The 25965-nt window shown below is 39.3% G+C and overlaps 1 protein-coding gene across 5 annotated transcripts in view; it reads right to left on the minus strand.

Annotated features, from left to right (window-relative positions):
* Nucleotides 1–7079: 7079 nt before the first annotated feature.
* plagl2 (pleiomorphic adenoma gene-like 2) overlaps nt 7080–25965 on the minus strand; it is a 127538-nt gene continuing 108652 nt past the window's right edge. For all 5 annotated transcript variants that reach the window (XM_078236639.1, XM_078236636.1, XM_078236638.1 and 2 more), the window contains one exon: nt 7080–12557. In XM_078236639.1, coding sequence (XP_078092765.1) covers nt 11312–12553 — 1242 coding nt within the window. In that variant the 5' untranslated portion in view covers nt 12554–12557 and the 3' untranslated portion in view covers nt 7080–11311. The remainder of the gene's footprint in view (nt 12558–25965) is intronic.

Here is a 25965-nt window from a genome sequence, read left to right on the forward strand (position 1 = left end):
TAAGACACCCAGATCCCTCTGCATCTCAGAACTCTGCAATCTCTCACCGTTTAAATATGCTTCTCTTTTACTCATCAAGCCAAAATAGACAATTTCACATTTTCCCACATTATACTCCATTTGTCAGATCTTTGTTCACTCACTTATCCTATCTATAACTTTTTGTAACCTCTTTATGTCGTCTTCACAACTTATTTGCCCGCCTATCTTTGTGTCATCAGCAAATATGGCAACCATCCCATCCACACCTTCATCCAAGTCACTCATATAAATTGTAAACAGTTGAGCTCCTAGCACTAGTCTCTGTGGCAAACCACTCACTACATTTTGCCATATATGTCCACTCTGCTTTGTCAGCCAGCCAGCTAGCCAACCCTCTATCCATGCTAATAGGTTACCTCCATGAGCTTTTACTTTCTGCAAATAATGCCACTGAATAAATCAGTATTTCCAGTAGGTGTTCAGTACCCCCCTGGAACTTACCGAAGTTGCCATTCTTCATGCAAGTGCAGCTAGAGTATTTGCAGGTTATTTTGGTTGGAGAAGAGTTGATCCTGGTCCCTGTAATCAGATTCATACTTTACAACAGATCACAAGTTGTTTGATCATTTATGATCACTGGTGTTTTTCCCTTCAATCTGATATTTTGAGTCAATTATAAAGAATGCCACTTGAGAGCTTGGGGGAATCTGCAAAACTGGACTGAATTAGAAAAAAAAGGGCACAATTTAAAGCTGAGCAACAGTAAGTACATTTATAAATAACCCATGATTATTTGATCAAAAGGAATGAAATTAAAAGTAGAAGATATCAACATTAAAGGATCTTAATTTCATTAACTATGAGTATAGAGTATACATAATTCCTATAAGGCAAGGGGGTAATTTATACATCTATAAATTAAACATTTAATTGAAATTGAACAGCCGAGACCACAACAAACAATTAGGGAAGAGATAAAGGTACATGGAGAACTTGAAGAGACAATCAACATTTAAATAAAAGTGCAGTTCTGAGATCAGGCAGGAGGAATTGAAGGCCGGATAAGATGGGTTTGGAGTGAATACATGCAAATACACAGAGCATGGTGAAAAAGGCTAGTGAGCTGCTGGCACAAAAAGCCACGTGACATGATGAAATAGAGACAATAATGAAGATCTGACTCAAACAGGAGGAGGAATGGGAACTTAACTTTATTGGTTACAATGTATTCAGGAAAGAGAAAACGGGGCGATGGCAGTGCTGGTCAAAGCTACAATTACAGTGTAGAAAGTGGTGATAAGGATTCAAGAACAGATTCTATTTGGTTAGAATTAAGGAAGAATGAAGTAGCTATTGTATTGCTGGGCATACGCAATAGGGGACCAAACAGAAGGAGACAGAATTACAGAAAGACACAAGTACAAGAGTCATAATAAATGGGTGATTTCAACTAGCATAACAATGACTTAGAAGATAACATGGTGGAATTTCTGAAGGGTGTATGAGGACTTCCTTAATAAGTAGGTCTCCAACCCGAGAGAGGATGCACTGCTCCATCTATTTCTGGTTGGTCAAGCGGTGCATATTTCAATGGGGGAGCATTTTGAAAACACTGATGGCAAAATCATGAGGTTTAAAATAAGCCATGGGAATGGACAAGGAAAAGCCAAATATGAAAACATTCAAATGGCGCAGAGGTAATTTCAGTGAGATGTGAAGGACCTGACCTTCAGGTTTGAATCAAGATTGGCAAATAAATGAGCAATGGGAGGCCTTTAAAAAGGAGATAGTTCAGATCCAGAGTAGACATCTTGAAGGGAAAGGGGAAAGGCATTCAAAACCACAGATCCCTTGGTGACAGGGATTAAACTGAAACAGGAAAAGCTTTTAATAAATATATACAGCCAAAGGAAGAGTTGGGTTAATTAGGGACCAAAGTAGATTTTAAGAGAATAGGTCAAAGTTGAGATACTAAATGCACCATCTTCACTAAAGAAGAGGAAGTTGTCAATGTCACAGTAAAGGAGGGAATGGGGGCAAAACTGAATAGGATACAATAAAGAGGAGCTAAGTAAAAGGCTGGCAGCACTCAAAGTAGAAAAGTCATACTGTCCAGACATATCATAGGTTGGAGGGAAGTAAGGATGGTGATTGTGGAAGCTATAGCCAGAATTTTCCAATCCTCAGGTTGTGGAATAGTACCAGAGGACTGCAAAATTGTAAATGTTTCGCCCCTGTTCAAAACAAGATTGAAGGGCAGGTCGTACTCATCAGTCAGCCGAACGCAGATAATAATCAAGGAAAAACTAACTGGCAACGAGAAATGTAATTAATAAAAGAAAGTTAACATTGAAAGGCAAATGGTGTTTGACTACTATGATGAAATTCTTTCATGAATGAAGAGGTTGATCTTGTGTATAGGGTCTTCAAAAAGCATTTGATAAAGTGCCAGATAATAGACTTGTTAACAGAATTGATGCCCATGGGATTAAAGGAATGGTAGCTGTGTTGATTTAGCTAAGTGACAGAAAGCATTTGAGTTTGGGTACACAGACTGGAATTTCAAACTTTGCAGACGACATGAAACTCAGAAGTGTAGCAAAAAGTGAGTGGAATAAACAACAGATTTAAGGTGAAATGGGCAGACAGTTGAATTTCAATGCAGAGAAGTGTGAACTGATTCAATTTGAGGATGAATGAAGGGAGGCAATATAAGCTAAATGATACAATTTTTTTAAAAAAGGGTGCAGGAATAAACAGACCTGGGGTAGTATGTACACAAGTCTGAAGGTGGAAGGACAGCTTGAGAAGGCTGTTCAAATGGCATCCATGTCTTTACAAACAGAGTAAGAAGTTTAACAACACCAGGTTAAAGTCCAACAGGTTTGGACCTGGTGTTGTTAAACTTCTTACTGTGTTTACCCCAGTCCAACGCCGGCATCTCCACATCTTTACAAACAGAGGCATACGGCACAAAGCAAGGAAAATATTAAAATAGTATCTAGGCCCCAGCTGGAGTATTCAGGCCAATCCCAGACATCACATACTCGGGGGATACCAAGGCCTTATACTAAGGGGAGGTGAGAAGTTTTATTAGATTGGAACAAGAGCTGGAAGATTTCAGCTATTCAGGGAAACTGGAGTTATTTTCCTTAAGAACAGAGAATAAGAGGAGATTTAATAGTGGTGTTTAGAATCATGAAGTGTTTGATAAAGTAACGGAGGAGTGACTCTTTCTGGTGGCAGAAGCATGAGTAACCCAAGAAAGGAATTAAGGTAATTGGCAGACTTGACATGAGGAAATGTATTTTCATACAGCGAGTTATGATGATTTTAAATGCAATACTTGAAAGGGTGTTGGATGCAAATTCAATTAAATTCCAAAAGGGAACTAGATAAATACTTGAAGAAAAATGTGTACAGATATGGGAAAAGGCTGGGAATGGGACTAATCGGATAGGTCTGCTAAAGAGCAACCTCCTCTGCGCTGCCCTGGTCTTCAATTCTACCTATTGCAAACCTAGCTAAGAGCAGCTAATTTAGCTCAGAGCACAGATAGGATTTGGGCTTGTGCGGGCTGTTTTATTAAGCTGCACAGTGCTGCTAATAAATGAGGCACGAGGGAGTGATTTTTTTGTTTCAAAATAAATGCAACCTGAATCCCGGTGATTTGGGATGGTGAACACAGCCTTAAAATATCTCTATCCACCCACATTTAAAACTCCAGGAAAAATGTACAATCAACTTTCTAAAATGCAAACGTGTCAACCTACAATACATCCCCAATGACAACCAAAAAAAAATGTAGAACTGAGAAATCAACCTCAATTAATTACTTTCCCCGGGTCACTGCTTCAAGGTGACCACCAATTCTAAACCTCTTCAATGCTTTGGATTTTAGAATCTTTATTACAAAATTACATTCTGCAATTCAGTTTGTTTTCCTGCTAAAACACCTAGATATCAGAGACAACAACAAAATCATTATAGTGAGTGCAAGAAACAGACAAGAAATTGTCATGACTTACACCGCAACTGTCCAGACCCAATGTCCAATCAGTTGTATGACTGGGGGTGGGATGGGATGGTGAAAGGTATGCAAGTGTAATTTTTGAAGTAAGAATCATAAGGGTCATAGAGCTTTATACCACAGAAAGAGGCCCTTTAGCCCATCGTGTTAGCACCGACTATCAAGCACTTATCCGCTCTAATCCCATTTGTCAGCACTTGGCCCATAGCCTTGTATGCTACGGTGTTTCAAGTACTCATCTAAATGCTCCTTAAATGTTCTGAGGGCTCCCGCCTCTACCACCCTTTCAGGCAGTGAGTTCCAAAATTACACCATCGTCTTGGTGAAAAAGCTTTTCCTTAAATCCCCCCCTAAATCTCCTGTCCAAGCCTAAGCCCCCTAGTTATTGATCCCTCTACGAAGGAGAAAGGTTTCTTCCTATCTACATTCCTCAATTATTTATACCTCAATCAGGTGCCCCCCTCAGCTTTCTCTGCTCCAAGGAAAACGACCCCAGCCTAACCAGCCCAGGCAACATCCTGGTGATTCTCCTCTGCACCCTTTCTAGTGCGATCACATCATTCCTACAGTGTGGCAATCAGAACTGCACGCAGTACTCTCGCTGTGGCCTAGCATTTTATCCAGTTCTATCATAACCTCCCTGCTCTTATATTCTAAGCCTCAGCTAATAAAGGCAAGCATCCCATTTGCCACCGTAACTAACTTATCTACTTGTCCTGCTGCCTTCAGGGATTTTTGGCTATGCACCTCAAGGTCACTTTGGTCCTCGCTACTTCCTTCCATGGTGGATTTAGGAATTTTTGAAGATCGAAAAAATAGCTTTCGTTGTGCAAAATGTATTTAAGGGGTACTGGAGACATGTTGACTTGTTGATAACGTTTTAGTATATTTTCCAACGTGAACATGTTCTCTGATTCTTTTGACCTTCCATCGTTGTTATAGTCTTTCCCTTTTCAATTTTAGATTATATTGACATGTTGAAATTCAATCTAATCATGCAAGTTAACTCTTTGCATGCACGGGGCTTGTACGTGTGTGTTCCTTTGAACTGTGAGCAATGTCATTGGAGGTTGAATTTGCAAAATTAGAAAACCGAACTGAATTCATACAGGCTATGTCTGAGGTAAATCAAATGAACAGACCAAATAAAGTGTGCAGGAAGAAATGCCATCGAACGAACTATTTCACCATTCAGCTAATTTGAAATTTAACTGAAGTTTGAATCAAGTAATAAATAAGATGGAAATAAGGCTGCTACTCTTTTTTTTTGCAGCACAGTTTCTCCAATTTCAAGTTTTGTTTCCTTAGTGTAACTGCCGACACCTTCAGTTATGATGATTCATGGAGGAGATTTAGCCCCTTCCCCAGCCATTTAAAAATAGGCAAATATACATTACTGGTACAGACAGGAAATCCAAGCTAGCCACATGTACAGTAGTGAATCACTAACATGTATAATAGCATTCAACATTATTTAAATAAAACCATAGGTGTGCAAATGTGCTATTGCATCTAATAAATACAACATACTCATAGCTAATTAACCCTTGAGCACTACTATTCTCTTTTACATCAAATGAAAATTACAAAGCTGAAAGCTGTCAAAAAGAACATGTTCAGTATGGTTATATGAATGAACTGCATTGACAATAGAAAGAGGAACAGGAGTAGACAATTTGGCTCCTTCAGCCTGCTCCGCACTAAATTTCATCATGGCTCATCTTGACTTCACTGTCCCACTCACTCCAATGACGGAACGTCTGCATCCTCTGAGGTAGACAACTCCAAAGATTTGGATTTCCAAAGGCTCTTGAAGTTTCAATGTTTTGACGTTCCGATTGAGATTATTATTTCTCATTAGGAAGCTTCCTCGATGACGTTATCAAAACATCACACTATTTGAATTCTATAGTTCTTTGAAATGTACTGAAAACTTACAATTTGAAAAGAAAATGCAAATATCAAACCTGACAAAACCAAGAGGTTCGCAAGATTATTCCTCAAGTCAGCAAAGTAACATCACCCACAGTCAAAGAACATTGTGGAATGCCAGCTTCCCGATAACCGCAATTCCCGACAATGCCCAAGGATAGAGTATGAGGTGCATATCCTGTTTGTCCTTTTGCAATTCCTGTGAAAACTGAAGATGCAGAATATATCCAAGGGCTGACAAATAGCAGGCTTGCTGACTCCTTGCAAACAGCCGACTGTCCGTGCAAAATGTGAATGAAAACCACCAAACAGCAACTAGACTTAAGAACTTGGGAAATGAGCAAAAAAGAGACCCATTAAGCCTGTCAAGCTACTTTATGGTGTTGGGCTCATCCTCTAAATTGGCGAGTACAGCATTTCTGTGTCAAGCAAGGGAAGACAAGACAGATTACGAAAGAATACGCTTTCTGGCTTATCTACGGAATGTTGTTTATGCATTGTAATATTAAATTAATATTCAAGAATTTTTCTAACGACTGAAATTGGGGAAATGTTCTTGTTGGTTCACATGTAGTTGCTGACATTACTGGAATGGTGCCAGAGGATTTGAATAGCTTGGGTTTATCCAATGATCTGTATTGGGCATTCCGGATAAATATAGATCAATGCTGCAAAAAAACATCTCAGATCATTCCAAACAGAACAATTAGGCCCAATTTTCACAAAAGTAAAAAGTGCCAGTAAATAAATCAAGGCAGGCTAAATTAATGGATTGTGGGGAAAGTTGATCAAAAACAGATGTTTGCCTTGGTTCCGTGAATAGACAGGATGGATCTTTCTGGATGCAGTTAAAGGGATTTTACAGTCAAGGGCTGAATGACAGACGGGCAAAGTGTGACAGGTCCAGCAGAGAAGCTAGGGCTTTTACACAAAGAAAACCTTCCATCAGCAATCAAAACAAAGAGTCGCTTTAATCTATTAAAACTCATCGGATGATTTCCTTCCTTGACATCAAAATTGCAAAAAGGTTTGCATGTTAATATGTCACGCAGCACTTTCCACCTGAGATTAGGTTTCGCCTTCTCATAAAAAGTGATTGGAATCAGAATGAAGATAATGAACACTTAGTAATTCAAGCTCCATAGTTTAATTGCTCAAAAGTAACATGGTAGCAGTCAAAGTATAATGTACAATAAAGTAAAATATGTTTGCCGAAATATTTCTTTGGATCTACCAATACAAATGTCCAACAAAATTCAACTGCAGCAAATGAAACCTGATAAAACACTCATGTAAAAATATGTGATTATGTTGCTCTTTACCTGAAATACATTTTGTACAAATACCAGTAGTATGTAAATAAAATGCTATATAAAAATAATGATTACCATATGCAACAAGCATCCTGCTGTAACAGAATGCAGCATTCAAACACAAAATGCAGGAAAAAAATACTATTTACTACACAATGTATAAAGGACAGAAATTGCCTGCAGTTTTTCCAACTGCAATAATGTTTTACTATCTATTACTAATAATCTATTGACACTTTACGTGGACTTCATGCATTAAGTGTTTTACACATTCACTTTAGTCCTGGATGAAGATTGGCACATGGAAGTTTGAGGGGGAAAAAAACCATCTGAGCAGTATTTAGTGATTTGTGAAGGAGCAAAGAACTGTTTACAGTCTTCAGTCATCCACTGCGGAACAATCCAGCAAACACCATCATGTTGATTGTACCTCCATTCCCTAAGTCTGTGAACTTTCTTTAGGGGGGTAGGCACACTTATTTTTGAAAAAATATATATAAAGTGGGCAAATTACTTTACGTTGATCTGCTTTCATTCAGTCCCAAAATATCAGTACAAATATAGAACATGACACTTTTAATTGTAAAGAACTTTACAAAATACAGAGAAATTGTGCAACTATGGAAGCACACTGTCTATTGGCCATCTGATGTATAAACCATCGGTAAACATTGGTTAACACAGTGAAGAGAGATGTAGCGTGTACAACTCACAAATACAGTTTGTAAATCTTTGAACGCTGATGTAGAATTTCAGCATGAATTGGAACAAATCGGAGATTCCAGCACTCAGAATTAATCGTGAAAGAAAAAGATGAGAGTAGTTGTGGTTTTTACATTAAGTTGGTTTATACATCAGACATCCTACGTATTAAAGTACAACACAGAGCAGCTGAATGATAGTAATACAAAACACTGTAATGCTCTTTTATCATAATACTAATACATCTAACAAAACTCTAATGGCACTTAATTTTATAAAAGACTCATTACCAGTTTACGGTGCTGAAGAGATAACTCTCCTATAAAGGTTTCTGAAAGTGCTAGAACATAGTGAATTGGCCAGCCATAAGGGGAACTATTAGCCTTACAATGAATACAGCAATTAAAGTTCATTGAAAAATGCGTACTTGATCATTGTGCAGTTGCTCACCTGTGTGAATAAATTGATATGGTCACTTTGGACTTAAACCAAAGACATTTAAGGTGAACTAGGAAAACGTCTGTCCACAGGTAGTAGAGAGTTGCCCTCACTTGTTTGCTTCCAAGACAGCTATGACATAAACTATTTCCTTTTGTTGCAGAATAGAACGGAACATGGAAGTAATTCATAATTTTCCAATTGGTACCACAATCGTCTACATTTTAAGTTTTTCCTCCCAAAATAGTGAACTGAGGAAATCCACTCAAATATTTAGAATAGAATGTTTAGTAATGCCACACTACAAATATTGCTGTCACAATTTATCTTTTTTTAATCCCTCTTAGCTAGGAGAGGAATAACATTAAAATTCTGCAATAGAGCATTTTGGCAGTGATTTTAATCATTCCCTAATTTCATAAAAAATAAGATTTTATATATTAAAATATAGATATGGTTGATTTGCAAGAGTTTTCTTTATTGAATATTGTCATCCAGAACTAGCTTATTTGTGAATCAACTTCGGCAGTTTTTTTTCTGATGTTGATTCTGTACCAGGGGTGAAGTTGTGTCCACATTCACTGTAAGGCAAGTTTGGTTTTCTCCTAGGCTTAGAGCAAGAAGCATGCAATGAGGTGATGTGTTGTGTCTTTGTGAGTTCCTGCTCAGAGAACTGTGAAATAAGGATTCAAATAACTCAAAGCCTCTGATGGCCAGAATAAGGCACTGACAGAAGAGGCAAAACGGTAACAGAACTAAAATCTTTACATTAAAAACACAAGCATAACATAAAAATCTTTCTTGACGAGACCCTGACTTAATATAATCAGGGCATTCTTAAATCAAACACCCTGTTCTGTATCCTTTCTAGATCTCACAGCTCCTAAATACAAGGAAAGGAACAATATTTTCAAAGTAAATATTCACTACAATAAAAGTCTAGGTGATACTCAATGGACTTTAAAGGTTACTACGTCTGCAAGCCAAGAATGCACTTCTTGCAGACGATGGTTAAGAATTTTAATTAGTTTGATGTGTTTTAACTACTTAATTTGGAGCTAAATCTTCTAAAATATGCATTATAGTATTATACACAGATGTATATCATAATGTCTTTCCTTTTCTTGAAGTTACGTCTGGGGTTTAAATGAATACACAAAACAAAATTTAGGATTATTACTCAGATGTAAAAGGCAGGATGATTAAAATATCAGAAGCATTTGCGTTATAATTAAGCCACAATATCTCCCCATTAAACGGAGAATTGAGGATAGCCATTGTTGGTTTCTAAAGCTGATTTTTTTTTAAAAAGGCAAAATTAGTGTTGGAAGGAAAACGGCATCACACATTTACATACTGGCTATTGTGTCATTTCGCTTTATTGCTGAGTTTTAGGGTATGCCACAAATCTGGAAGCAAAGAATAATTCTGCAATAGTTTAGGAAAATAGAGCCAGACCTCTGTAAAAATAAATGTGCATCAAGCTAACTTTGATCAATTGGCTGTGACTATTTTTGTGCAATTATGTACCTTTGTTAGAAACTAATGTTCAAGTCTACCTTGCTTTAGTTCATTCCTCTTTCGACGCTGTTTGCTAAGACAGCGAGAAATGCATTTACCGTTACTTACAGGGAACACAAACAGGGGTGCTCCTGAAGCTAGTACTGAACAAGGTCATTGAGGTGCTTATTCTGTACCCTAGATAAGTCAGCAGTGAAATTTAAACCGCTGATTTTAACAACATGTTGCAACATTTAAGCTTTGCTGTAAATAAGCTACTGTTAATGTTCAAAAACTTCTCATCACGCCGCAGCAAAATAACTTAACGTATGAACCATGGATTAAAGTATTTGATCATAAATAGGTGATATCTATCCTCATGAGAAAAATGAAGCAATTAAGGAAATAAATAGGGATCGCTCCTGGTAAGATGAAAACTTTCGTACACCCCAGTATGACAAACGCAGCTGCAACAGAAAAATTTGCAAGGCTCGAAATTACTGCTGCCAACATTAGCTACTTAAAGTGTCGATTGAATTTTTTTTTTTGCCTGCTATTTTAACCTGTAATGACCATTTACTTAAAATACGTTAATGCCACCATTAAAATAACGAAGTGAGAAAGTCGTATGAATGAATATGCCAAGTATTTGCTCACCAATATTACCAACAGTAATTTCTGGGTGCTGCTCTTTGAACAATTACACAGGGTCAGCGCTTCCTGGCACATACAAAATGTCTGAATTTGTGGGGAGCCAAGGGTATTTTAACAATTTAGCAAGTCAATACTTTATTTGCAAAAGGACAATTGACTGGGCACATCTCACATTGGTGAGCATAATTTAAGTTTCACTGTGCAACTTTTGTTTCATGCAGAGACCTGTGTGTGTGACAAAATATGGTTTCAAAACACAATATGGACAGACAAAGCAGAGATTAATACACATTGCATAATGCTATAATAACTATATTACTTTTTTCCCATCCTTCACTAATTTTTTTCCCTGTAATTCTATTGCAGACTTTTAGCTCAGGAAGCAACTTCTCAATCGTAACAGATCTCCATGTATATTAGAAATAAATGAAACATGTAGCTATCTGGGGAGTAATTTTCACATTAAAACTCATCCACGTCTCAAGAGTTCTGATACGTTCAGCCCTCCTGTGGATTTGTATCCATGTTAGAGTGTAGAAAGCAAAAGACTTATTGTTTGTACATGCCTTGTCAGTTGCTAATAGATTGTTTTTTTTTAAAAAAACCCTCCATATTATGGATTAAACTGAATAACGGAAACTGCCTTATAAAAGCTTCTTCAAAGCTTGAGCTTCCTTTGAGTCCTTTGAGAAAGCTTTGTGCGCTTCATTAAAATTCCACTCCAAGCACAGATTTATTGAATAGAAGATCCAACAGCAGTTTACTGGAAAGCCTGGTGGAAACGTGGCAATGTTGTTGTGTTCAGACTGGTGGTAAAGACCGGAGACAATGGGTGAAGAGGCCCAAGGTTCAGACCGTTTCCAGATCCTTGGGAGTCCTGCAGCTGAGGCTGAAGAGAGGCAAGTAAAGACTGAGGCTCACTTTGCGCATAGCCCATTACCAGCCCCCCTGCTGAAACGGGTGGATTGTACGTAGGGTGGTTCAGTGGTAAGAAGCTCAGTAAATGTGAGAAGTCCATGTTTGCTGTACAGAGGGATTCAGTAATTATAGCAGGGCTTTTGGAAAGCAAATGTTCACCAGAAATGTCATCCAGAGGGCCACTTTGTGAATCTAAGCCTACTTTAGCTGGTGAAGACTGAGATTCATGGGATGAAAGTGGCAAACTGCTGTGCAAGTCCATTAAGTAACTTTCCGTTGGCTTTTCAGGCAAGCCAGTGGCATATGAGGTAGATCCAAGCTGATATTTAGAAGGGGGTTGAGGGGGTGCTGAATGAATTGAGGATGGGGCCTCCAATTGGCAACCCATTCCCATAGCTAGAGAACTAGCGACCAGACTATGTGATGATCCTGAATTTGTCATGGCTTGAATGTGTGGACTGTACATGCTCATTGGCAAACTAGTAAACGGTTTACCTACTGTCTCTTTAGAAGCCATGCACATCATTGGACTAAGTTCTTCCTTCACTGTTACGGGTGGACTGGAGTGAAGGAGACCCATCATATCGGATGGTTCAGTCTTAATTTTCAACAATTCCTGCGAATGACTCTTCTTCATGTGTCTTGTCAGGTGGTCCTTTCTGCCAAATCTCTGAGCACAATACTGACAAAGGAAATCTTTCCTGCCTGTATGGACTACCATATGTCTCCGAACATCTTTCCGAGTATAGAACCGTCGGTCACAGTGGTCGCACTGGTGCTTCTTCTCCTTAACTCCACTCGATGACTTGCCCGAATGCGTTTTCAAGTGCTCGAGCAGAACCTCTGTGCTCTCAAATGTCTGAAGGCACACTTTGCAGGTCAGGTCGCCACTGGTGGCAGCATGCAGTGCTAGGTGGCGCTTATATCCCAACTTGGTGTTGTAGTTTTTGCCACATTCTTCACACTTGAAAGCCTCTTTATTTGGGTCATGCGTCTGAAGGTGGTTCTTCAGATGGTCTTTCCGGTGGAACATTTTTTCACAGTAGGTGCACTTATGTGTTTTTTGTGGTGAATGTGTGGCCATGTGCCTAAATAAAATAATAGTGAAAATAATCAAGACTACGCACATTTCTCACACTAGCTTAAAATAAAAAATAAGTAGATCACATTAGATTAGATACATTTAATGCTGATTACAAATCAGTGCCAACTTGGTATTTAATCTCAATTATTTTCCATATGCTTATTGAAAGCAACCCTATCAAGCGATAAGCATAAAACATGTATATTCTTACGGATATTTTACAAAATAATAGTGTACAATTCAGTGCAATTATTTTGCCAAATTATTCTAAGCAAAAATACATAATGCAGTTTCTCAATTGTTACAACATGCAGCAAAAGATTAGGGAAAGCTTTCAACACTTTGAAATTAAAATGGAAAGCAGCATTGCATACTTTCCATCTCTTAAATCAAACACTTTCATTAATTACATTTTTTCCCTGAAGGAAATGATATAAAGATCTGGAAAAAGGAACAAAAAGCAGAACAGCAGAAAAATATCTTATCAGCTTCATGGTAACTCAACAAAGCAAAGTAATTTAATGTTCAATAACAGTTGCGTACATCACAATATTAGAATTTAGGCCTCTATTTTCAATACATCTGCAATTTAGAAAACACAGGAAAAGGTAGCCATGCAGAGCGAGATAAAGGGTGCCTACAATATTGAAGATAGCAAAGGAAGTGTAGACAGGGATCATTGGATACAAAAAGAGAGTTTGGGCTCTCGGGTAGCTGAATAATTTGATTATAGATTAAGCCAGGTGACATATCAGGGCATTTGGTTGTCAAGCTAGATTTCCAAACTAGGCCCAAATACCAACCAGATTTGTCTGCTGTTGTAGATAACCATTGTTTTACATTCCAGGCTTCACTATGTTCTGCCTGATATTGTTTTCCATGCCAATTTTATCATCCTCGCCTGAAGGTCTTGACTTTTTCACCCACAGGCAATTATAGCATTCTGAAGTGGCCATTATTCTTGTGTGAACATTGGCAATGACTAAGCATTACAGCTGAGCCAGATTCAGTAATCTCAATATTCATACATACAAACTTTCAGCACATGTCGCTGAATAATGGCCAAGATTGAAAATTTGGCTGGCAACTTTCCCAACTGTGAGACAAGGTGGTCAGTTGGTAACATCTTTACCTCCATACCAGTGAAATAGGCTGAATCAACATAGACTGGGGCCAAACCTGATTTGAAAAGCTTATGTAGTTACTGGATAAACTCATCGAATCACGAGGGGATCAGAGAGTTGCTCTAAGCTGATGTCGCACTCGCATTCCCTTCCAAGAAACACATTCAGCAGCAAATGGACAGACTCTCTCATAAAGAGCACCAGGAAAACTACTATCATGTGACACCAGAGGCAGTTGATAGCTTCACATATCTAGGTTCCACAATCACCAGCAATCTGTCACTCGATGCGGAATTCAACACATATATAACAAAGGCTGCAGCTGTTATGTCTAAGCTGAACAAGAGGCTGCAGAACAACAGCAGTCTGATGGCAGACAAATTTCTAGTCTAACAAGCCTGCATTCTCAGCATACCCCTATGGACAACATATACTAGGCAAGAGAAAAGGATGAATGGTTTTCACGTCTGCTGTTTCAGGCATATCCTCAGCATCCCTTGGCAGGACTGTGTCACTAAATCAGCGGTCCCAGAGCATGTTTATTCCATCAGCACGCACTTGTTGTTAAGCCAACTAAAGACTATTGGCTCAGCTGTGTTCATCAGATGTAAGATGGCCGAATACAAAAAGACCTACTGTAGAGTGAACTGGTGTCCACACCCCTGCTACAAGGACACCACCTGCAAGTGGGATATGCAGATGGCACTTATTGACACTGACAACTGGGAGATGGTTGCTGGCAGCCATGAGGGCAACACGTGACACACTGCTGCCTCACAGCGCCAGGGACCCAGGTTCAATTACGGCCTTCGGTCACTGTATGAAATTTGCATGTTATGTCTCCGGGTCTGCGTGAATTTTCTCCGGGTGCTTCGGTTTCCTCCCACAGTCCAAAGATGTGAAAGTTAGGTGGATTGGCCGTGTTAAATTGGCCCTCAGTGTCAGGGGGGCTAGCAGGGTAAATACATGGGATTACAGGGATAGGGTCTGGGTGGGATTGTTGTCGGTGCAGGCTCAATGGCCTCTTCCTGCACTGTGGGAATTCCATGATTCGAAGATCTCCTGGGACTGACTGTTTTGGAAGGGCATTGGGAGAGGACAGTAGAAATAAAAAGCTCAGTTGGCTGAGGAGAGGGTCCAGAGAGAACAAAGTCCAGTGAATCGTGCTGCTCTCAGCCTACTGTCTTCCTCTGCAGGAAAGGAGGCAGAAAGTGCAATCCCAGAGTGGGGCTCCCGAGCTACACCAGGTAATGCTCAACACAGAGGTGAGCACTGTGGCACAAATCTTCACCTCATGATACAGAAAGCTGTCATTAGGGCAAGTCTTCAAATGATGTTTTTGATGGTGGTTCACCAAACTCAACTCATTTTGATTTGGCATGGATATTTGTCTGCTGTCTAAATTCAGTGAGCAAGAGGATTGTATTTTGTCTCATGCGGGAAAATTGCTAAGAAGTTACAGTCGCCACAATAAATTTGGACAATTCTATCACAAAATGTTTTGGTGGGAAAATCATTGGAGGTTTGAATGAACAGTCTGCAGATTATGACACTGTTAAGACTGTTGTGCTTAATGCACACAAGCTGATTCCAGAAGCTTATAGACAAAAGTTTAGAAACTCGAGGAAGAAACAGATCAGTTTTTGTGAAGGAAAAAGGACGATGTCTAACTGATACAGCTAAGGTGGAACTGGGTTTTGAAAGTCTTAGAGTGGCATTGTTAATGGAAGAATTTAGAAATAATATTCCTTTTGGAGGAGCTACGGGATTTGGAAGATCATCTTGATCAAGTTAGCCGGAAAGACAATCTCTTGATCAATGGGACAAAACAAAGGTGGTGGGTAGAAAGACCGACAAGATTCTGATTAATGGAGTTCAGCTTGAACAGACTGATAACCGTCAACCTCTATCTAGATACCTCTAACTTGGGTCATTCATCATGGAAGATGCAAAGACTACCAAAGGAATCTGAGCTAAACTTAACAAGGGTCATGGCATTGTGAACTCACTTAAATGAGTATGGAGTGGCTACAGCATCTCAATTACAACAAAAATCTGTCTTCTGAAAGCTCTCATGTGGTCGGTGACAATGTACGGCTGTGAAAGCTGGACCATTAAGAAGTGATGAGCCTTGAATAAAAACATTTTGAAACAGAAGAGGTTTATGCGTGTTATGGATGGCCAAGTGGACAAATGAGTGGGTGCTCGAGGAAGCTGGTATTAAGAGGAACTTGTTTGATGCAGCGTTGTCACGGAAGCTAACATATTGTCAACTCGTGATGCGAACATAAGGGGACTGTTTGGAAAGAGGTGCTGCACCTGGGACAATACCTGGAAAGCATGCACAAAGGAAAACCTAAGATGACATGGACAGTTAATATTAGTGTGGACAGGTGTTGAGGGCAGTGGAGAACAGAATTTGGATTCTGTTTTGGAATCAAGCACCCTTTAGAAGATCATAAAGTTTCCAAAAAAACGGAAGCTGCAGTTTTGGTTGATAGTTACAAGTGGTCCCACAAACACCAGGTTGCAGCAAACCAGTGTTATAAGGACACAAAAACTGGAGAAAGAAGTCGACACTGAACAGAGCACTAATTATCTTGAAAGTGAAAAAGACAGATACTTCTCAGAGTAGTGAAAGAGATAAATGCAGCAGATAAATATCAAGGAGACTAAGATGTTACTTTTGCCATAAAACAGGGCACGTAAAGCCGATTGCTAGAAGTTGAAAGTGAAACTGGTAGCTTTTATGTGGGTGTCTAACGCTGCTCCAGTGAGGGAACCTTGTAACAAACTAAAATCTAATGTATACAGAGTGGGTGCAAATCAGAGCAAAAAATATGAGTTTTACATTTGAAGGTGAAGTAACAGCGGTTTGTCAGATAAGTGGATGGAAAATGTTATCTTTTGGCTTATAGGGTCAGCTCAAAGCTGAATGCTAACACAAGGTGTAGGTTTCTCTCCAAAGAATTCATTAATTGAAAGTATTATTAGTGGGCATTGATGGAAACTGTTTGCTTGTTCTAAAGTGTAAATTTAACCTGTGCTTTAGTCAATAAGTCTGTTATTGTTGGAGTGGTGTCTAACTTGTCTACTGACAATGTCAATTTCATTCTAGGAATTACCACGTGGGGCAGCGAGTGCTACCGTCATCAGGCAAGTCCATTAAAACTCTCAATATACTAAAGAATTCAGACACTCTGTAATCTTCTTAGAAAGTACTGCTAAAATCAAATATTCAGACTGAGAGTAAAGAACCCTTGAAACCTCCAACTGGCAATGAAGAGTTAAAGTCAAATGCAAATGAGCTGAATCTGTCTCTATTAAACATGTCTTCAGATTCTAAACCATGGAGGTCAAAACAGAACACAACAGCAAACTTCCAGGCTAATGGGTAAGTAAAGAAATGATGTGGAGATGCCGGCGTTGGACTGGGGTGAACACAGTAAGAAATCTCACAATACCAGGTTAAAGTCCAACAGGTTTATTTGGTAGCAAATACCATAATCTTTCGGAGCGCTGTTCCTTCGAAAGATGGACATTTCCACTCCATCTGACGAAGGAGCAGCACTCCGAAAGCTTATGGTGTTTGCTACCAAATAAACTTGTTGGACTTTAACCTGGTGTTGTGAGACTTCTTACTAAGTAAAGAAAGACTGCTTTGAAGCAAAAAGGCTTGTCGGTAGCTAATGCTGATGCAATGGAACTACGAGCAATATTAAAGTTTTAGAGTGGAAAGTAAAATTTCAAAATTAAACAGTTTTGACTTTTGTTTGGAAGGAATGGGACAAAGCTGAGTTTGAATGGGAAGACGCAAAACAGTAAGAGTAGAAAACAGAGAACTAATTTTCTTTTTTAAAAAGTACCTGGATTTTTAAAAAATTGGAATTTAAACAATCGCAACAAAATTCTGAAAGCAATGAAGGAGAACTAAATATTCTGCATTTAAACAGAAGACAGACAATTCGGATCGTTGGCTAACGGAGACATTTTTTTCAAATTTGGACATTAAAGAACCTATATCTCTGGAAAAGAATAGAGATCAAAAAGTAAAATCAAAACAGGATGGCCCAAAGACATTGTTTAAAAAGTCAACACCCAGAATGACAGCACAAGATCAGGCTTTTCAAAGGAATGAAAAGAAATGGTGAATCCAGTGGGTAAAAAGCATTGCAACAGCAAATTTCTACTGAGTCTCCAATTCACACCTGATGGGATTTAAAAGCCAGAAGGATTTTCAGAAGTCAATAATATTGTTCTTGACAAAATTTCCCAAACTGAATTAATTGTGCCACACACTAAAATAATGTGAACTTTGATCCTTATGAGAAAGGAGCTGCTTGTAACAAATCATTTCTCAGTCACGAGAGAGATTTTAAGAAATGTTGTATAAGAAATCTTAACTGGTACATGTATTGGATTGACGCAGGTTAGCAAGATGGACTGTTTAATGACAAAATTTGACAGCATGTGGAAGAGTGTTACTTAGTCCAAAGATGTGCGGGTTAGGTTGACTGGCCATGCTAAATTCACCCTGGTGTCAGGGGGATTAGCAGGGTAAATATGTGGGGTTACGGGAATAGGGCCTGGGTGGGATTGTGGTCAGTGCAGACTTGATGGGCCGAATGGCCTCCTTCTACACTGTAGGGATTCTATGATTCTATTATGTTTGTTGTGAAATAGTTATAAGTTGTGATATTTTGGTTAATGCCTATTTGATAAAGCTCACCATTATGGTAGTGACTTTTCATTCTTTAGGCGGAAAGTGGAACATTTATAAAATTTACAAGATTATGTTTTGGGACAGTTTTTCAAATTTAGGGTGAAATGAAGGGGGTCATGTGACCTGTTCTGGATCCAGGAGAGGGGGAGCAGCCCGGGACCAAAGGGGTTCTATGGTGTACTGTGCAGGAATGAGGGCAGAGGCGAGCAGTTGGATGGAAAACATCAAATTTGTGGGGGATTTAAAATGAGGCTGGAGGAATTGCCTAGCTTGGGCTAGAGGGAGAATCCCCAGGAAAAGAAAAGCTGTGAAAGACATTTCTAAGATTGTAAGCTACCAAGTTGAGAAAAATAAAGAACAGGAATGAACCCTCGGGAACTAAGTAATAATTGGGACTGATTGTCTTTTATATAGACAGTCAGTTTTCCCACAATGTATTCATGGCGTGTGTTTTTTTCATTTGAGCTAAGATAAGAAGGTATTCCTTTATGTGGTTTAAAGTATAGGTTGCCTAGAAAAAGAAAATGGACTTTGCCAATGTTTTTTATTCATTTGTTATAGGAGAAGTTTTAAAATGTGACACAAAAGCCCTGATTTTACCATCCTAGCCGCCTCGAAATTGGGGCAGGCGAGGCTCGCAGAACGGCATTCGCCATTGGCCTCGGGCGCGATCTTAAGAGCCTCAGGCAACCGTGCCGGTAAAATCAGGGCCAAGAAGTTTAAATCAGTCTCATAGCAAAAAACAAACACAAATAGAATTGGGCAATCTGAGATGCTTGGGCTATACTCAGTCACAGCCAATAGTTTGTATTGTGATTTTGTTGGGTTTACAGACAGATACATGGATATTTGACGTGGTTGATGAAACAACGCAATCACTGAAAAATTATTTCATTTTTAAACTTTCATTTAAATGCAGGTGAAGAGCAAATAAATTAGGAAATGGTTATTGTTTTGTGCAGCCAACATGGTGGAAATTCATGGATTTACATTCCAAGTTTTCAAAAATTCCAATGTTACAAAAACCAGCAATCCAGGTCACTCTGAACTTTTTAATCACTGCCTTGTCAGTGATAGAATTGTATAGTTCTGAAACAAGCCATCTGCTTCTACAAACTTGTAGGAACCTGACTAGCCTACAGAGTCTAGTAAAGTCTATTTGGAAGCAGCTTAAAGCTCGACTTTCAGACCATTTCTTTAGTTGTAAATGTCGATGAGGCAGATTACATGGCCATCTTAAAATCTTCTCTTACAGAATACCCAAGCTTCAACGTATCCCTCCTGATTAAGTATCCTTATTGCGAAGCTGTTCCACTGAATGGTCCCTTAGCATAATTCACTGGTTCCGAGTAAAGAGGTCCCATTGTATGTCCAATCGGTTGAAGTAGATGTATGAACTTCATTTGTGAAAACTGCAGAGTGTGGATGGAAGCGCAACATTCCTCTGTGAGCAACTTTAGTGACAAGACTAACCTAATTAGTTTGTACAAGTGACTTGATTCATTAAGATAGCAGATAGATGAATATCATGTCAAAGAATTAACACTAATATCACCATCTTAAATTTGTGCCGGTATCACTAAAGCCAGTTCACAAATCAAAGAGGGCATTCTCTTTGTGCTGAGTTACTTTTGGGGAAGCAATTTCTCATTCAGAAGAAGTTACATCTGAAAGGCAATCTACAACAATGGAGCCCAAACTCCAACCTTAGCAGACAGTTCTGGTCATAGCAAAGCAATGCTTTGAACAAGTGCCATAGTTTGGTAATTTCTTGAGGCCTATTATTCATCATGATTGCTTCATTGCAATCTCCATCGTGAGAAAGGGAGGGAGGCAGGATCAGCTTTTAACATCCACATCAACTTTCTGCAGAACAAGGGTCAGATAGATATAAAAAGCGTTTTTGTGGCAGCAAATCATTTGGAACAACAATATAGCGGAGAAAAAAAACAGTAATAGTGTTTCACACAATATATGGAAAGAGTGGGGCAATGTCCTTTGCACATTTTGTGTAATAAATTAATAAACCCATTTACAAAGAGTTTATGATTTTGTTAACTAGTGCAAAACAGAAAACTCATGGCAACACGGAACTGATTAGAAAACAGTCTAGAGTTCTAATTAATCAGGGATCTAGTCTGCATTTGAGGGCAATTTTATGGCAATTCTGGAGGTGAGGCATGTAGGTACAGCTGTGACACAGCTGCATTACTAACAGATTTCTTCAGGGATAAAAGCAGGTCAATTTTGGAGAGGGAGGGGGACTTGAAATGTTTTACTGGACTGTAATCTAATCAGTCTCAATTTTCAAACAATGTTCCACAATGAAAGTCCGTTTATTGGTCGGTGTCCAGGTGATTTTGTTAAGCAAAATTCGCAGCGCATTCCTACAGCTGGATAAAATCTTCAATTAAATTTGAATTTCAAACGATTAATGATTCTCCCAACAAATTTTCCGGTGTTATAATCTCTTCAGCAACTATTTGTCCAATTCTAAAATAGTAAATTGTCTGACTGGGAAAGTGTACATACAGAAAGCTTAACAAATCCCCATTACATTCCGCTATGTGCAAACTTACACAGGCTTCAACTCATTTTAAATGAACAAGGCTTTGCCTCTGTAAAAAATACCCACACAGTCAAGTAGTTCAAAGTCATTGAGATTTCACATTTTAACTTTGCTCGTTTAAACTTTTTCCCTCAAATCTCCTGACCTTATAAAACTGACCCATTTCAATGCTGGTTTATGATACAGAAATGCGTAAACTGGAAGAAAATAATGAAATACCAAATATAATAACCAGGATCTTATCACATTACAGTGAAATCTAGCAAATTGTACTAACATTTGCAGCATTTGATCTCATCCCCAGTCTGAAACGAAAGCAACTTAATTTTAAAAAAATGCATCTTACATTATTTCCAAAATTCAATTTAGTGGAGAAGCGAAATCATTCAAATTAGCAGCTTGTTTAAAAAAAAAACTAATTCTGTTGATTGTTCTTTGATCATCTGGAAATCTCCCACAGCAAAGCTCACAATAAGTCAGAAGGTGGGGGTTAGCTGGCAAGAAAAAATGATTGAGGTTTGGGATAGAAACAAGGTGAGCAAGGCAGGGGATCGGGTTTATAATAACAAATATGGTTATGGATGGAAAAATGAAATAAATAACCAGAGTGAAAGGAGATCCTGGGGGGGGGGGGGGGGCACAAAATAAATGATGAAACTGAAAAGGGGTAGTTTTTTTTTTTGTTACCAGAGAAAAGTAAAGAAATAATAAAGGTGGCAGAGACGGGACAGTTGCAAGAGGATTAATGAACGATTATTTTGTGATTATGGCCTCTAGTTTTGGAGCCCTTCATAGGAAGAAACATTCTCTCTATATCTATCCTATCTAACTCCTTTAGAATTTTAAAGACTTCAATCAGGTCACCAATCAGTTGCCCCTTTTCTGAAGAGAGATCCCACCTGTTCAGTCTTTCCTCAGAGTAATGAGTTAGTCTTTGGATTGGTTGGAGTTTGGAACAGGATGTTTTCTAGGTTAAGGCTGGGAAGTCATCATTCTTCCATTTAATTAATTTTTTGGATCGGAAACCAAAAATGCAATTGGTGTTTTTCCTCCCGATAAAGGGACAGGGCAAGGAAACATATTTTCTTTAAAGAATTGGCTACTTTTGGTAACTGCATCTTTTTTTGTACTGAATGCCGTTAGGGCAGGGAGCTCTGATGCAGTTGGATCAAAGAGGTGTAGGTGGCGGCAGCAGCTGGTCAAAGATAAATGAAGGAGCTATGGGGAGAAGAAGAAAAAGATACCAAAGGCTACACTGGAGAGAGACATATTGGGACCCAGAAGAGCAGTCTCTGAACTCAGAGGGCCATAAGTGAGGGGCTTTGATGTTTTGAGGTGAGTCAGCGGGAGATTCCACTACAACATTTACTCAGATGGCAGCAGGAGTAGGGGCAGGTTGGACAGAGGTGAATGGAGAAATGGAACTGCGAACAGGACATCACACATGCGAACAGTGAGGGGGTATAGGAGATGCAAGAGAAACATAGTAACAATGAATAAAGATGTAGCAGGCAAATTGTGATACATTAAAAATCAGCAGGACCTCAAGAGGTGCCTTCAGATTTGCAGCTCTTGGGAAGTAGGAAACAGAGGGAGAAGCAACACCCCACTACTACATTTGGAGGATCTGTGTATTGAGAGATTGAGGAGGAACCAAATTGTCATAAAGGCTCAAGGATTTTAATACGTTTTCGATTACATCTATTCTGCTTGTGGCAAATTCATTCTGTACTCAACTAGCCACATTTACATAATCTGTTTAAATCTTGCCCAATACATTAAGTCACTTGGCAAATGATCGCTCAGGTGTGACATGTTTTCGTAAGTAAAGCAGCATGGAGTAATCTCAACGCTTACATTTCCACAATGTCTGCATGCATAATGGTCCAATGGCAAGTCAAAAGGCAGTGTGCAGGTGCTTTTTAATGGTTGTGCGCTTTAACTTTGTGGTTACCATTTATGGATTATTTGCTAAAATGGCATGCAACGTGGATAAAAATGTCAGCCTTCAGCACAATAAAAACACCAGCGACATCATGCAGAGGGGAGCTGCTATTATAGCCAGCTCAGCCAACAACTTCTCCTGGCCAAGAGAGCAAAAGCAAACCCAGTCAATAATGAATGGCTCCAATAGGGCATAATACAACTAAGAGTGAACAGCTTCAACTAGGTTCAGGATGGAGAGAAGGGGCAGGTCCTTTGGTGCAAGTCAACATGCAGAGTGATCATGCTGAAGGAGGTGAAATGCTGTTTGCAACTACTGACCAAAAACTTAGAAGTTGCATTAAGATATGCTGTGTCTGATAAACCCATGCCGGAATTCCAAACTTGGGTGAACAGGGAACTGCAAAACTTTGCACTTTATAGCAGTAACTGCTTGTTAAGGAAATATGAATGTGGGAATACGTTTAGCTGTATTGTGAACATGATGGTTTCTACTAAAATCAATGCACGTGACTAAAAAAGTGGCACTGCAACCACCCTGTAGCTAATCAGAAATTTCTATTGAACAACACTGCTCAAGGTGCTTCATAGAGATATAATCAGACAAAAAGAGATGCTGATCCAATGAAAGAGGTAGTAGGAGTGGTTAGCGGGTTGGTCAGCTAGGTTTTAAAGGAGGATAGAGTGAGAGGTATAAAGACAGAGAATTCCAAATCATCGAACCAAAACTGCTTGAGGAATGACTGTCAGTGGCCGTGTGTGTCTGTTTTTATCTGTGAATATGGAAGCCATACATGACAGTGATGATAAGTAATACTTGGCTAGGGACAAGAAAGAGTTCTGGTTGAGCTAGAGTTTAGAGAGTGTAAGAGGGTGGAACATTGGCCAGGATGGCATTGAAATTGCAGAGACTGAAGGCGATACAGGCAATGGTTTAGAGATGAAGGAACATGGCTGAACCATGGACAGGGGGAGGCAATGCGACAAAGGAGCAGACAGACCAAATCTGAGAGTAATAGGATATGCAAACTGGAGCTCAGCCAAGGTGGCAAACAGTCTGATTCAACCTTAGGGAATGGTCAGGAAGACAAGAGCCAGATACAAATCTCAAGTCTATTCTGCCATTTCCAGGTTTCTACATCATGGCTCTACACAATAAAATGTTCAGTTCAGTCTTAAACATTTCAATTGACCCAGCATCCACAGCCTTGTGGGAGAGCGTCACATTTACATTTACGTGAAAAAGTGCTTCTGAACTTGACTCCTGAATGGGCTACCTCTAAATGGTCTCTCTCTAATTTTAAGACTGTGGCCTCTTGTACTGGAACCACATCCTCTCTCCTCCCACACATACTAGAGGAATAGCTTCTCCATATCTACTTCATCAAATTGTTTAATTATTTAATGATATTAATGCAAACACCCTCAACTTTCCAAACCCAGCAGAATCCAAACTAAGTTTGAACTACCCGATCTCATAATTTAACCTTTTTATCCCCGATTTCGTTTTTGTAAATCTATGGCCCTTCTTGGGCTAATTTATACTTGTGGAAGCTTAGTGTCCAGAAATCAATGTAACACTCCAGATGAGGTCTGGCCAGTGCTTTGTACAAATGAAGCATGTTATTCTCCACTGTGAAGTCTAATAATGAGAGATTGCCAAAAGAGTAGAAATAAGATACCAGGATATGGAGTTTTGGGCACCAAAGTCAATGGCTTCAGTTTTGTCAATATCTAATACAAAGGAACATGCAGCTTATCCAAGATGGAATGTTGGTTGGGCTGTCTCAGCCTTGAGACAACCGATGGGTTGAGAAGTGGTGGAGAAACGGAGTTGATGACATTGGTGTAGCTGTGGAAGCTGTCATCACAGGGCAGAATGTAGGATACAACATAGAAGGGGTCCAAAGATCGATCCTTGGGAACTCCAAAGGATAATGTGGAGACAAAAAGGGAAGCCACTAATGAAGATTGTTTGGCTATGATCAGAGAGAAAGCAAATAATGACAGTGCCACAGAGTTGGAAATGGAGGACGATGTGATCCACAGTACCAAAGTCTACAAAGGGGTAAATAGGGATGAGGGGGGGAGAATGCATCACAGTTATAGAGAGGATGTAATGTAATTTGTGACTTTTGTTAGGGCTGTTTCAGCACTGTGGCAGGGGACAGAAGCCTGACGGGAGAGATTAATAGATGAACATATGAACTAAGAGGAATAAGCCCCTCGAGCCTGTTCCACTATTCAATAATAGCCTGCCCCCAATAACTTTTTCACCCCCTTGTTTGTCAAGAATCTATCCACCTCTGCCTTAAAAATATTCAAAAGCTGTTTCCACCGCCTTTTGAGGAACAGAGTTCCAAAGACTCTCCACCCACTGAGAGAAAGAAATTCTCCTCATCTCTGTCTTAAGTGGGCGACCCTTTATTTTTAAACAGTGGTCCCCAGTTCTATATTCTTCACCAGGAGGAAGCATCCTTTCCACTTCCACCCTGTCGCGACCATTCAGGATCTTAAATGTTTTAATCAATCAAGTTGCCTCCAGTGGATACAAGCCTCACCTGTTCAACCTTTCCTCATAAGACAACTTACCCATTCCTTAGTTTAGTAAAACTTTCCTGAACTGCTTCTAATTCATTTACATCCTTCCTCGAAAAAGGAGACCAAAACGGTACACTGTACTCCAAGTGTGGTCTGACCGGTGTTCTGTGTAACTGAAGCATAACCTCTATGCTTTTGTATTCAATTTCCCTCAATAAATGATAAAATTTTATTATGTTTCCTAATTACTTGCTATACCCGTATACTAGACTCTTGAAATTCATGAACTAGGACACCCAGGATGTGGAGATACTGGTGTTGGACTGGGGTGGGCACAGTGAGAAGTCTCACACCAGGTTAAAGTCCAACAGGTTTATTTGGTATCATGAGCTTTCAGAGCACTGCTCTTTCATAAGGTGAGTGGAGAATTGGGTTCACAAAACATGGCATATGTAGACTGAGACTCAATTGCAAGATAATAGTTGGAATGCGAGTCTTAACTGTCTTGAGA

The sequence above is a fragment of the Mustelus asterias genome, chromosome 20 (assembly GCF_964213995.1).
Source record: "Mustelus asterias chromosome 20, sMusAst1.hap1.1, whole genome shotgun sequence".
Classification (NCBI taxonomy): Eukaryota; Metazoa; Chordata; class Chondrichthyes; order Carcharhiniformes; family Triakidae; genus Mustelus; species Mustelus asterias.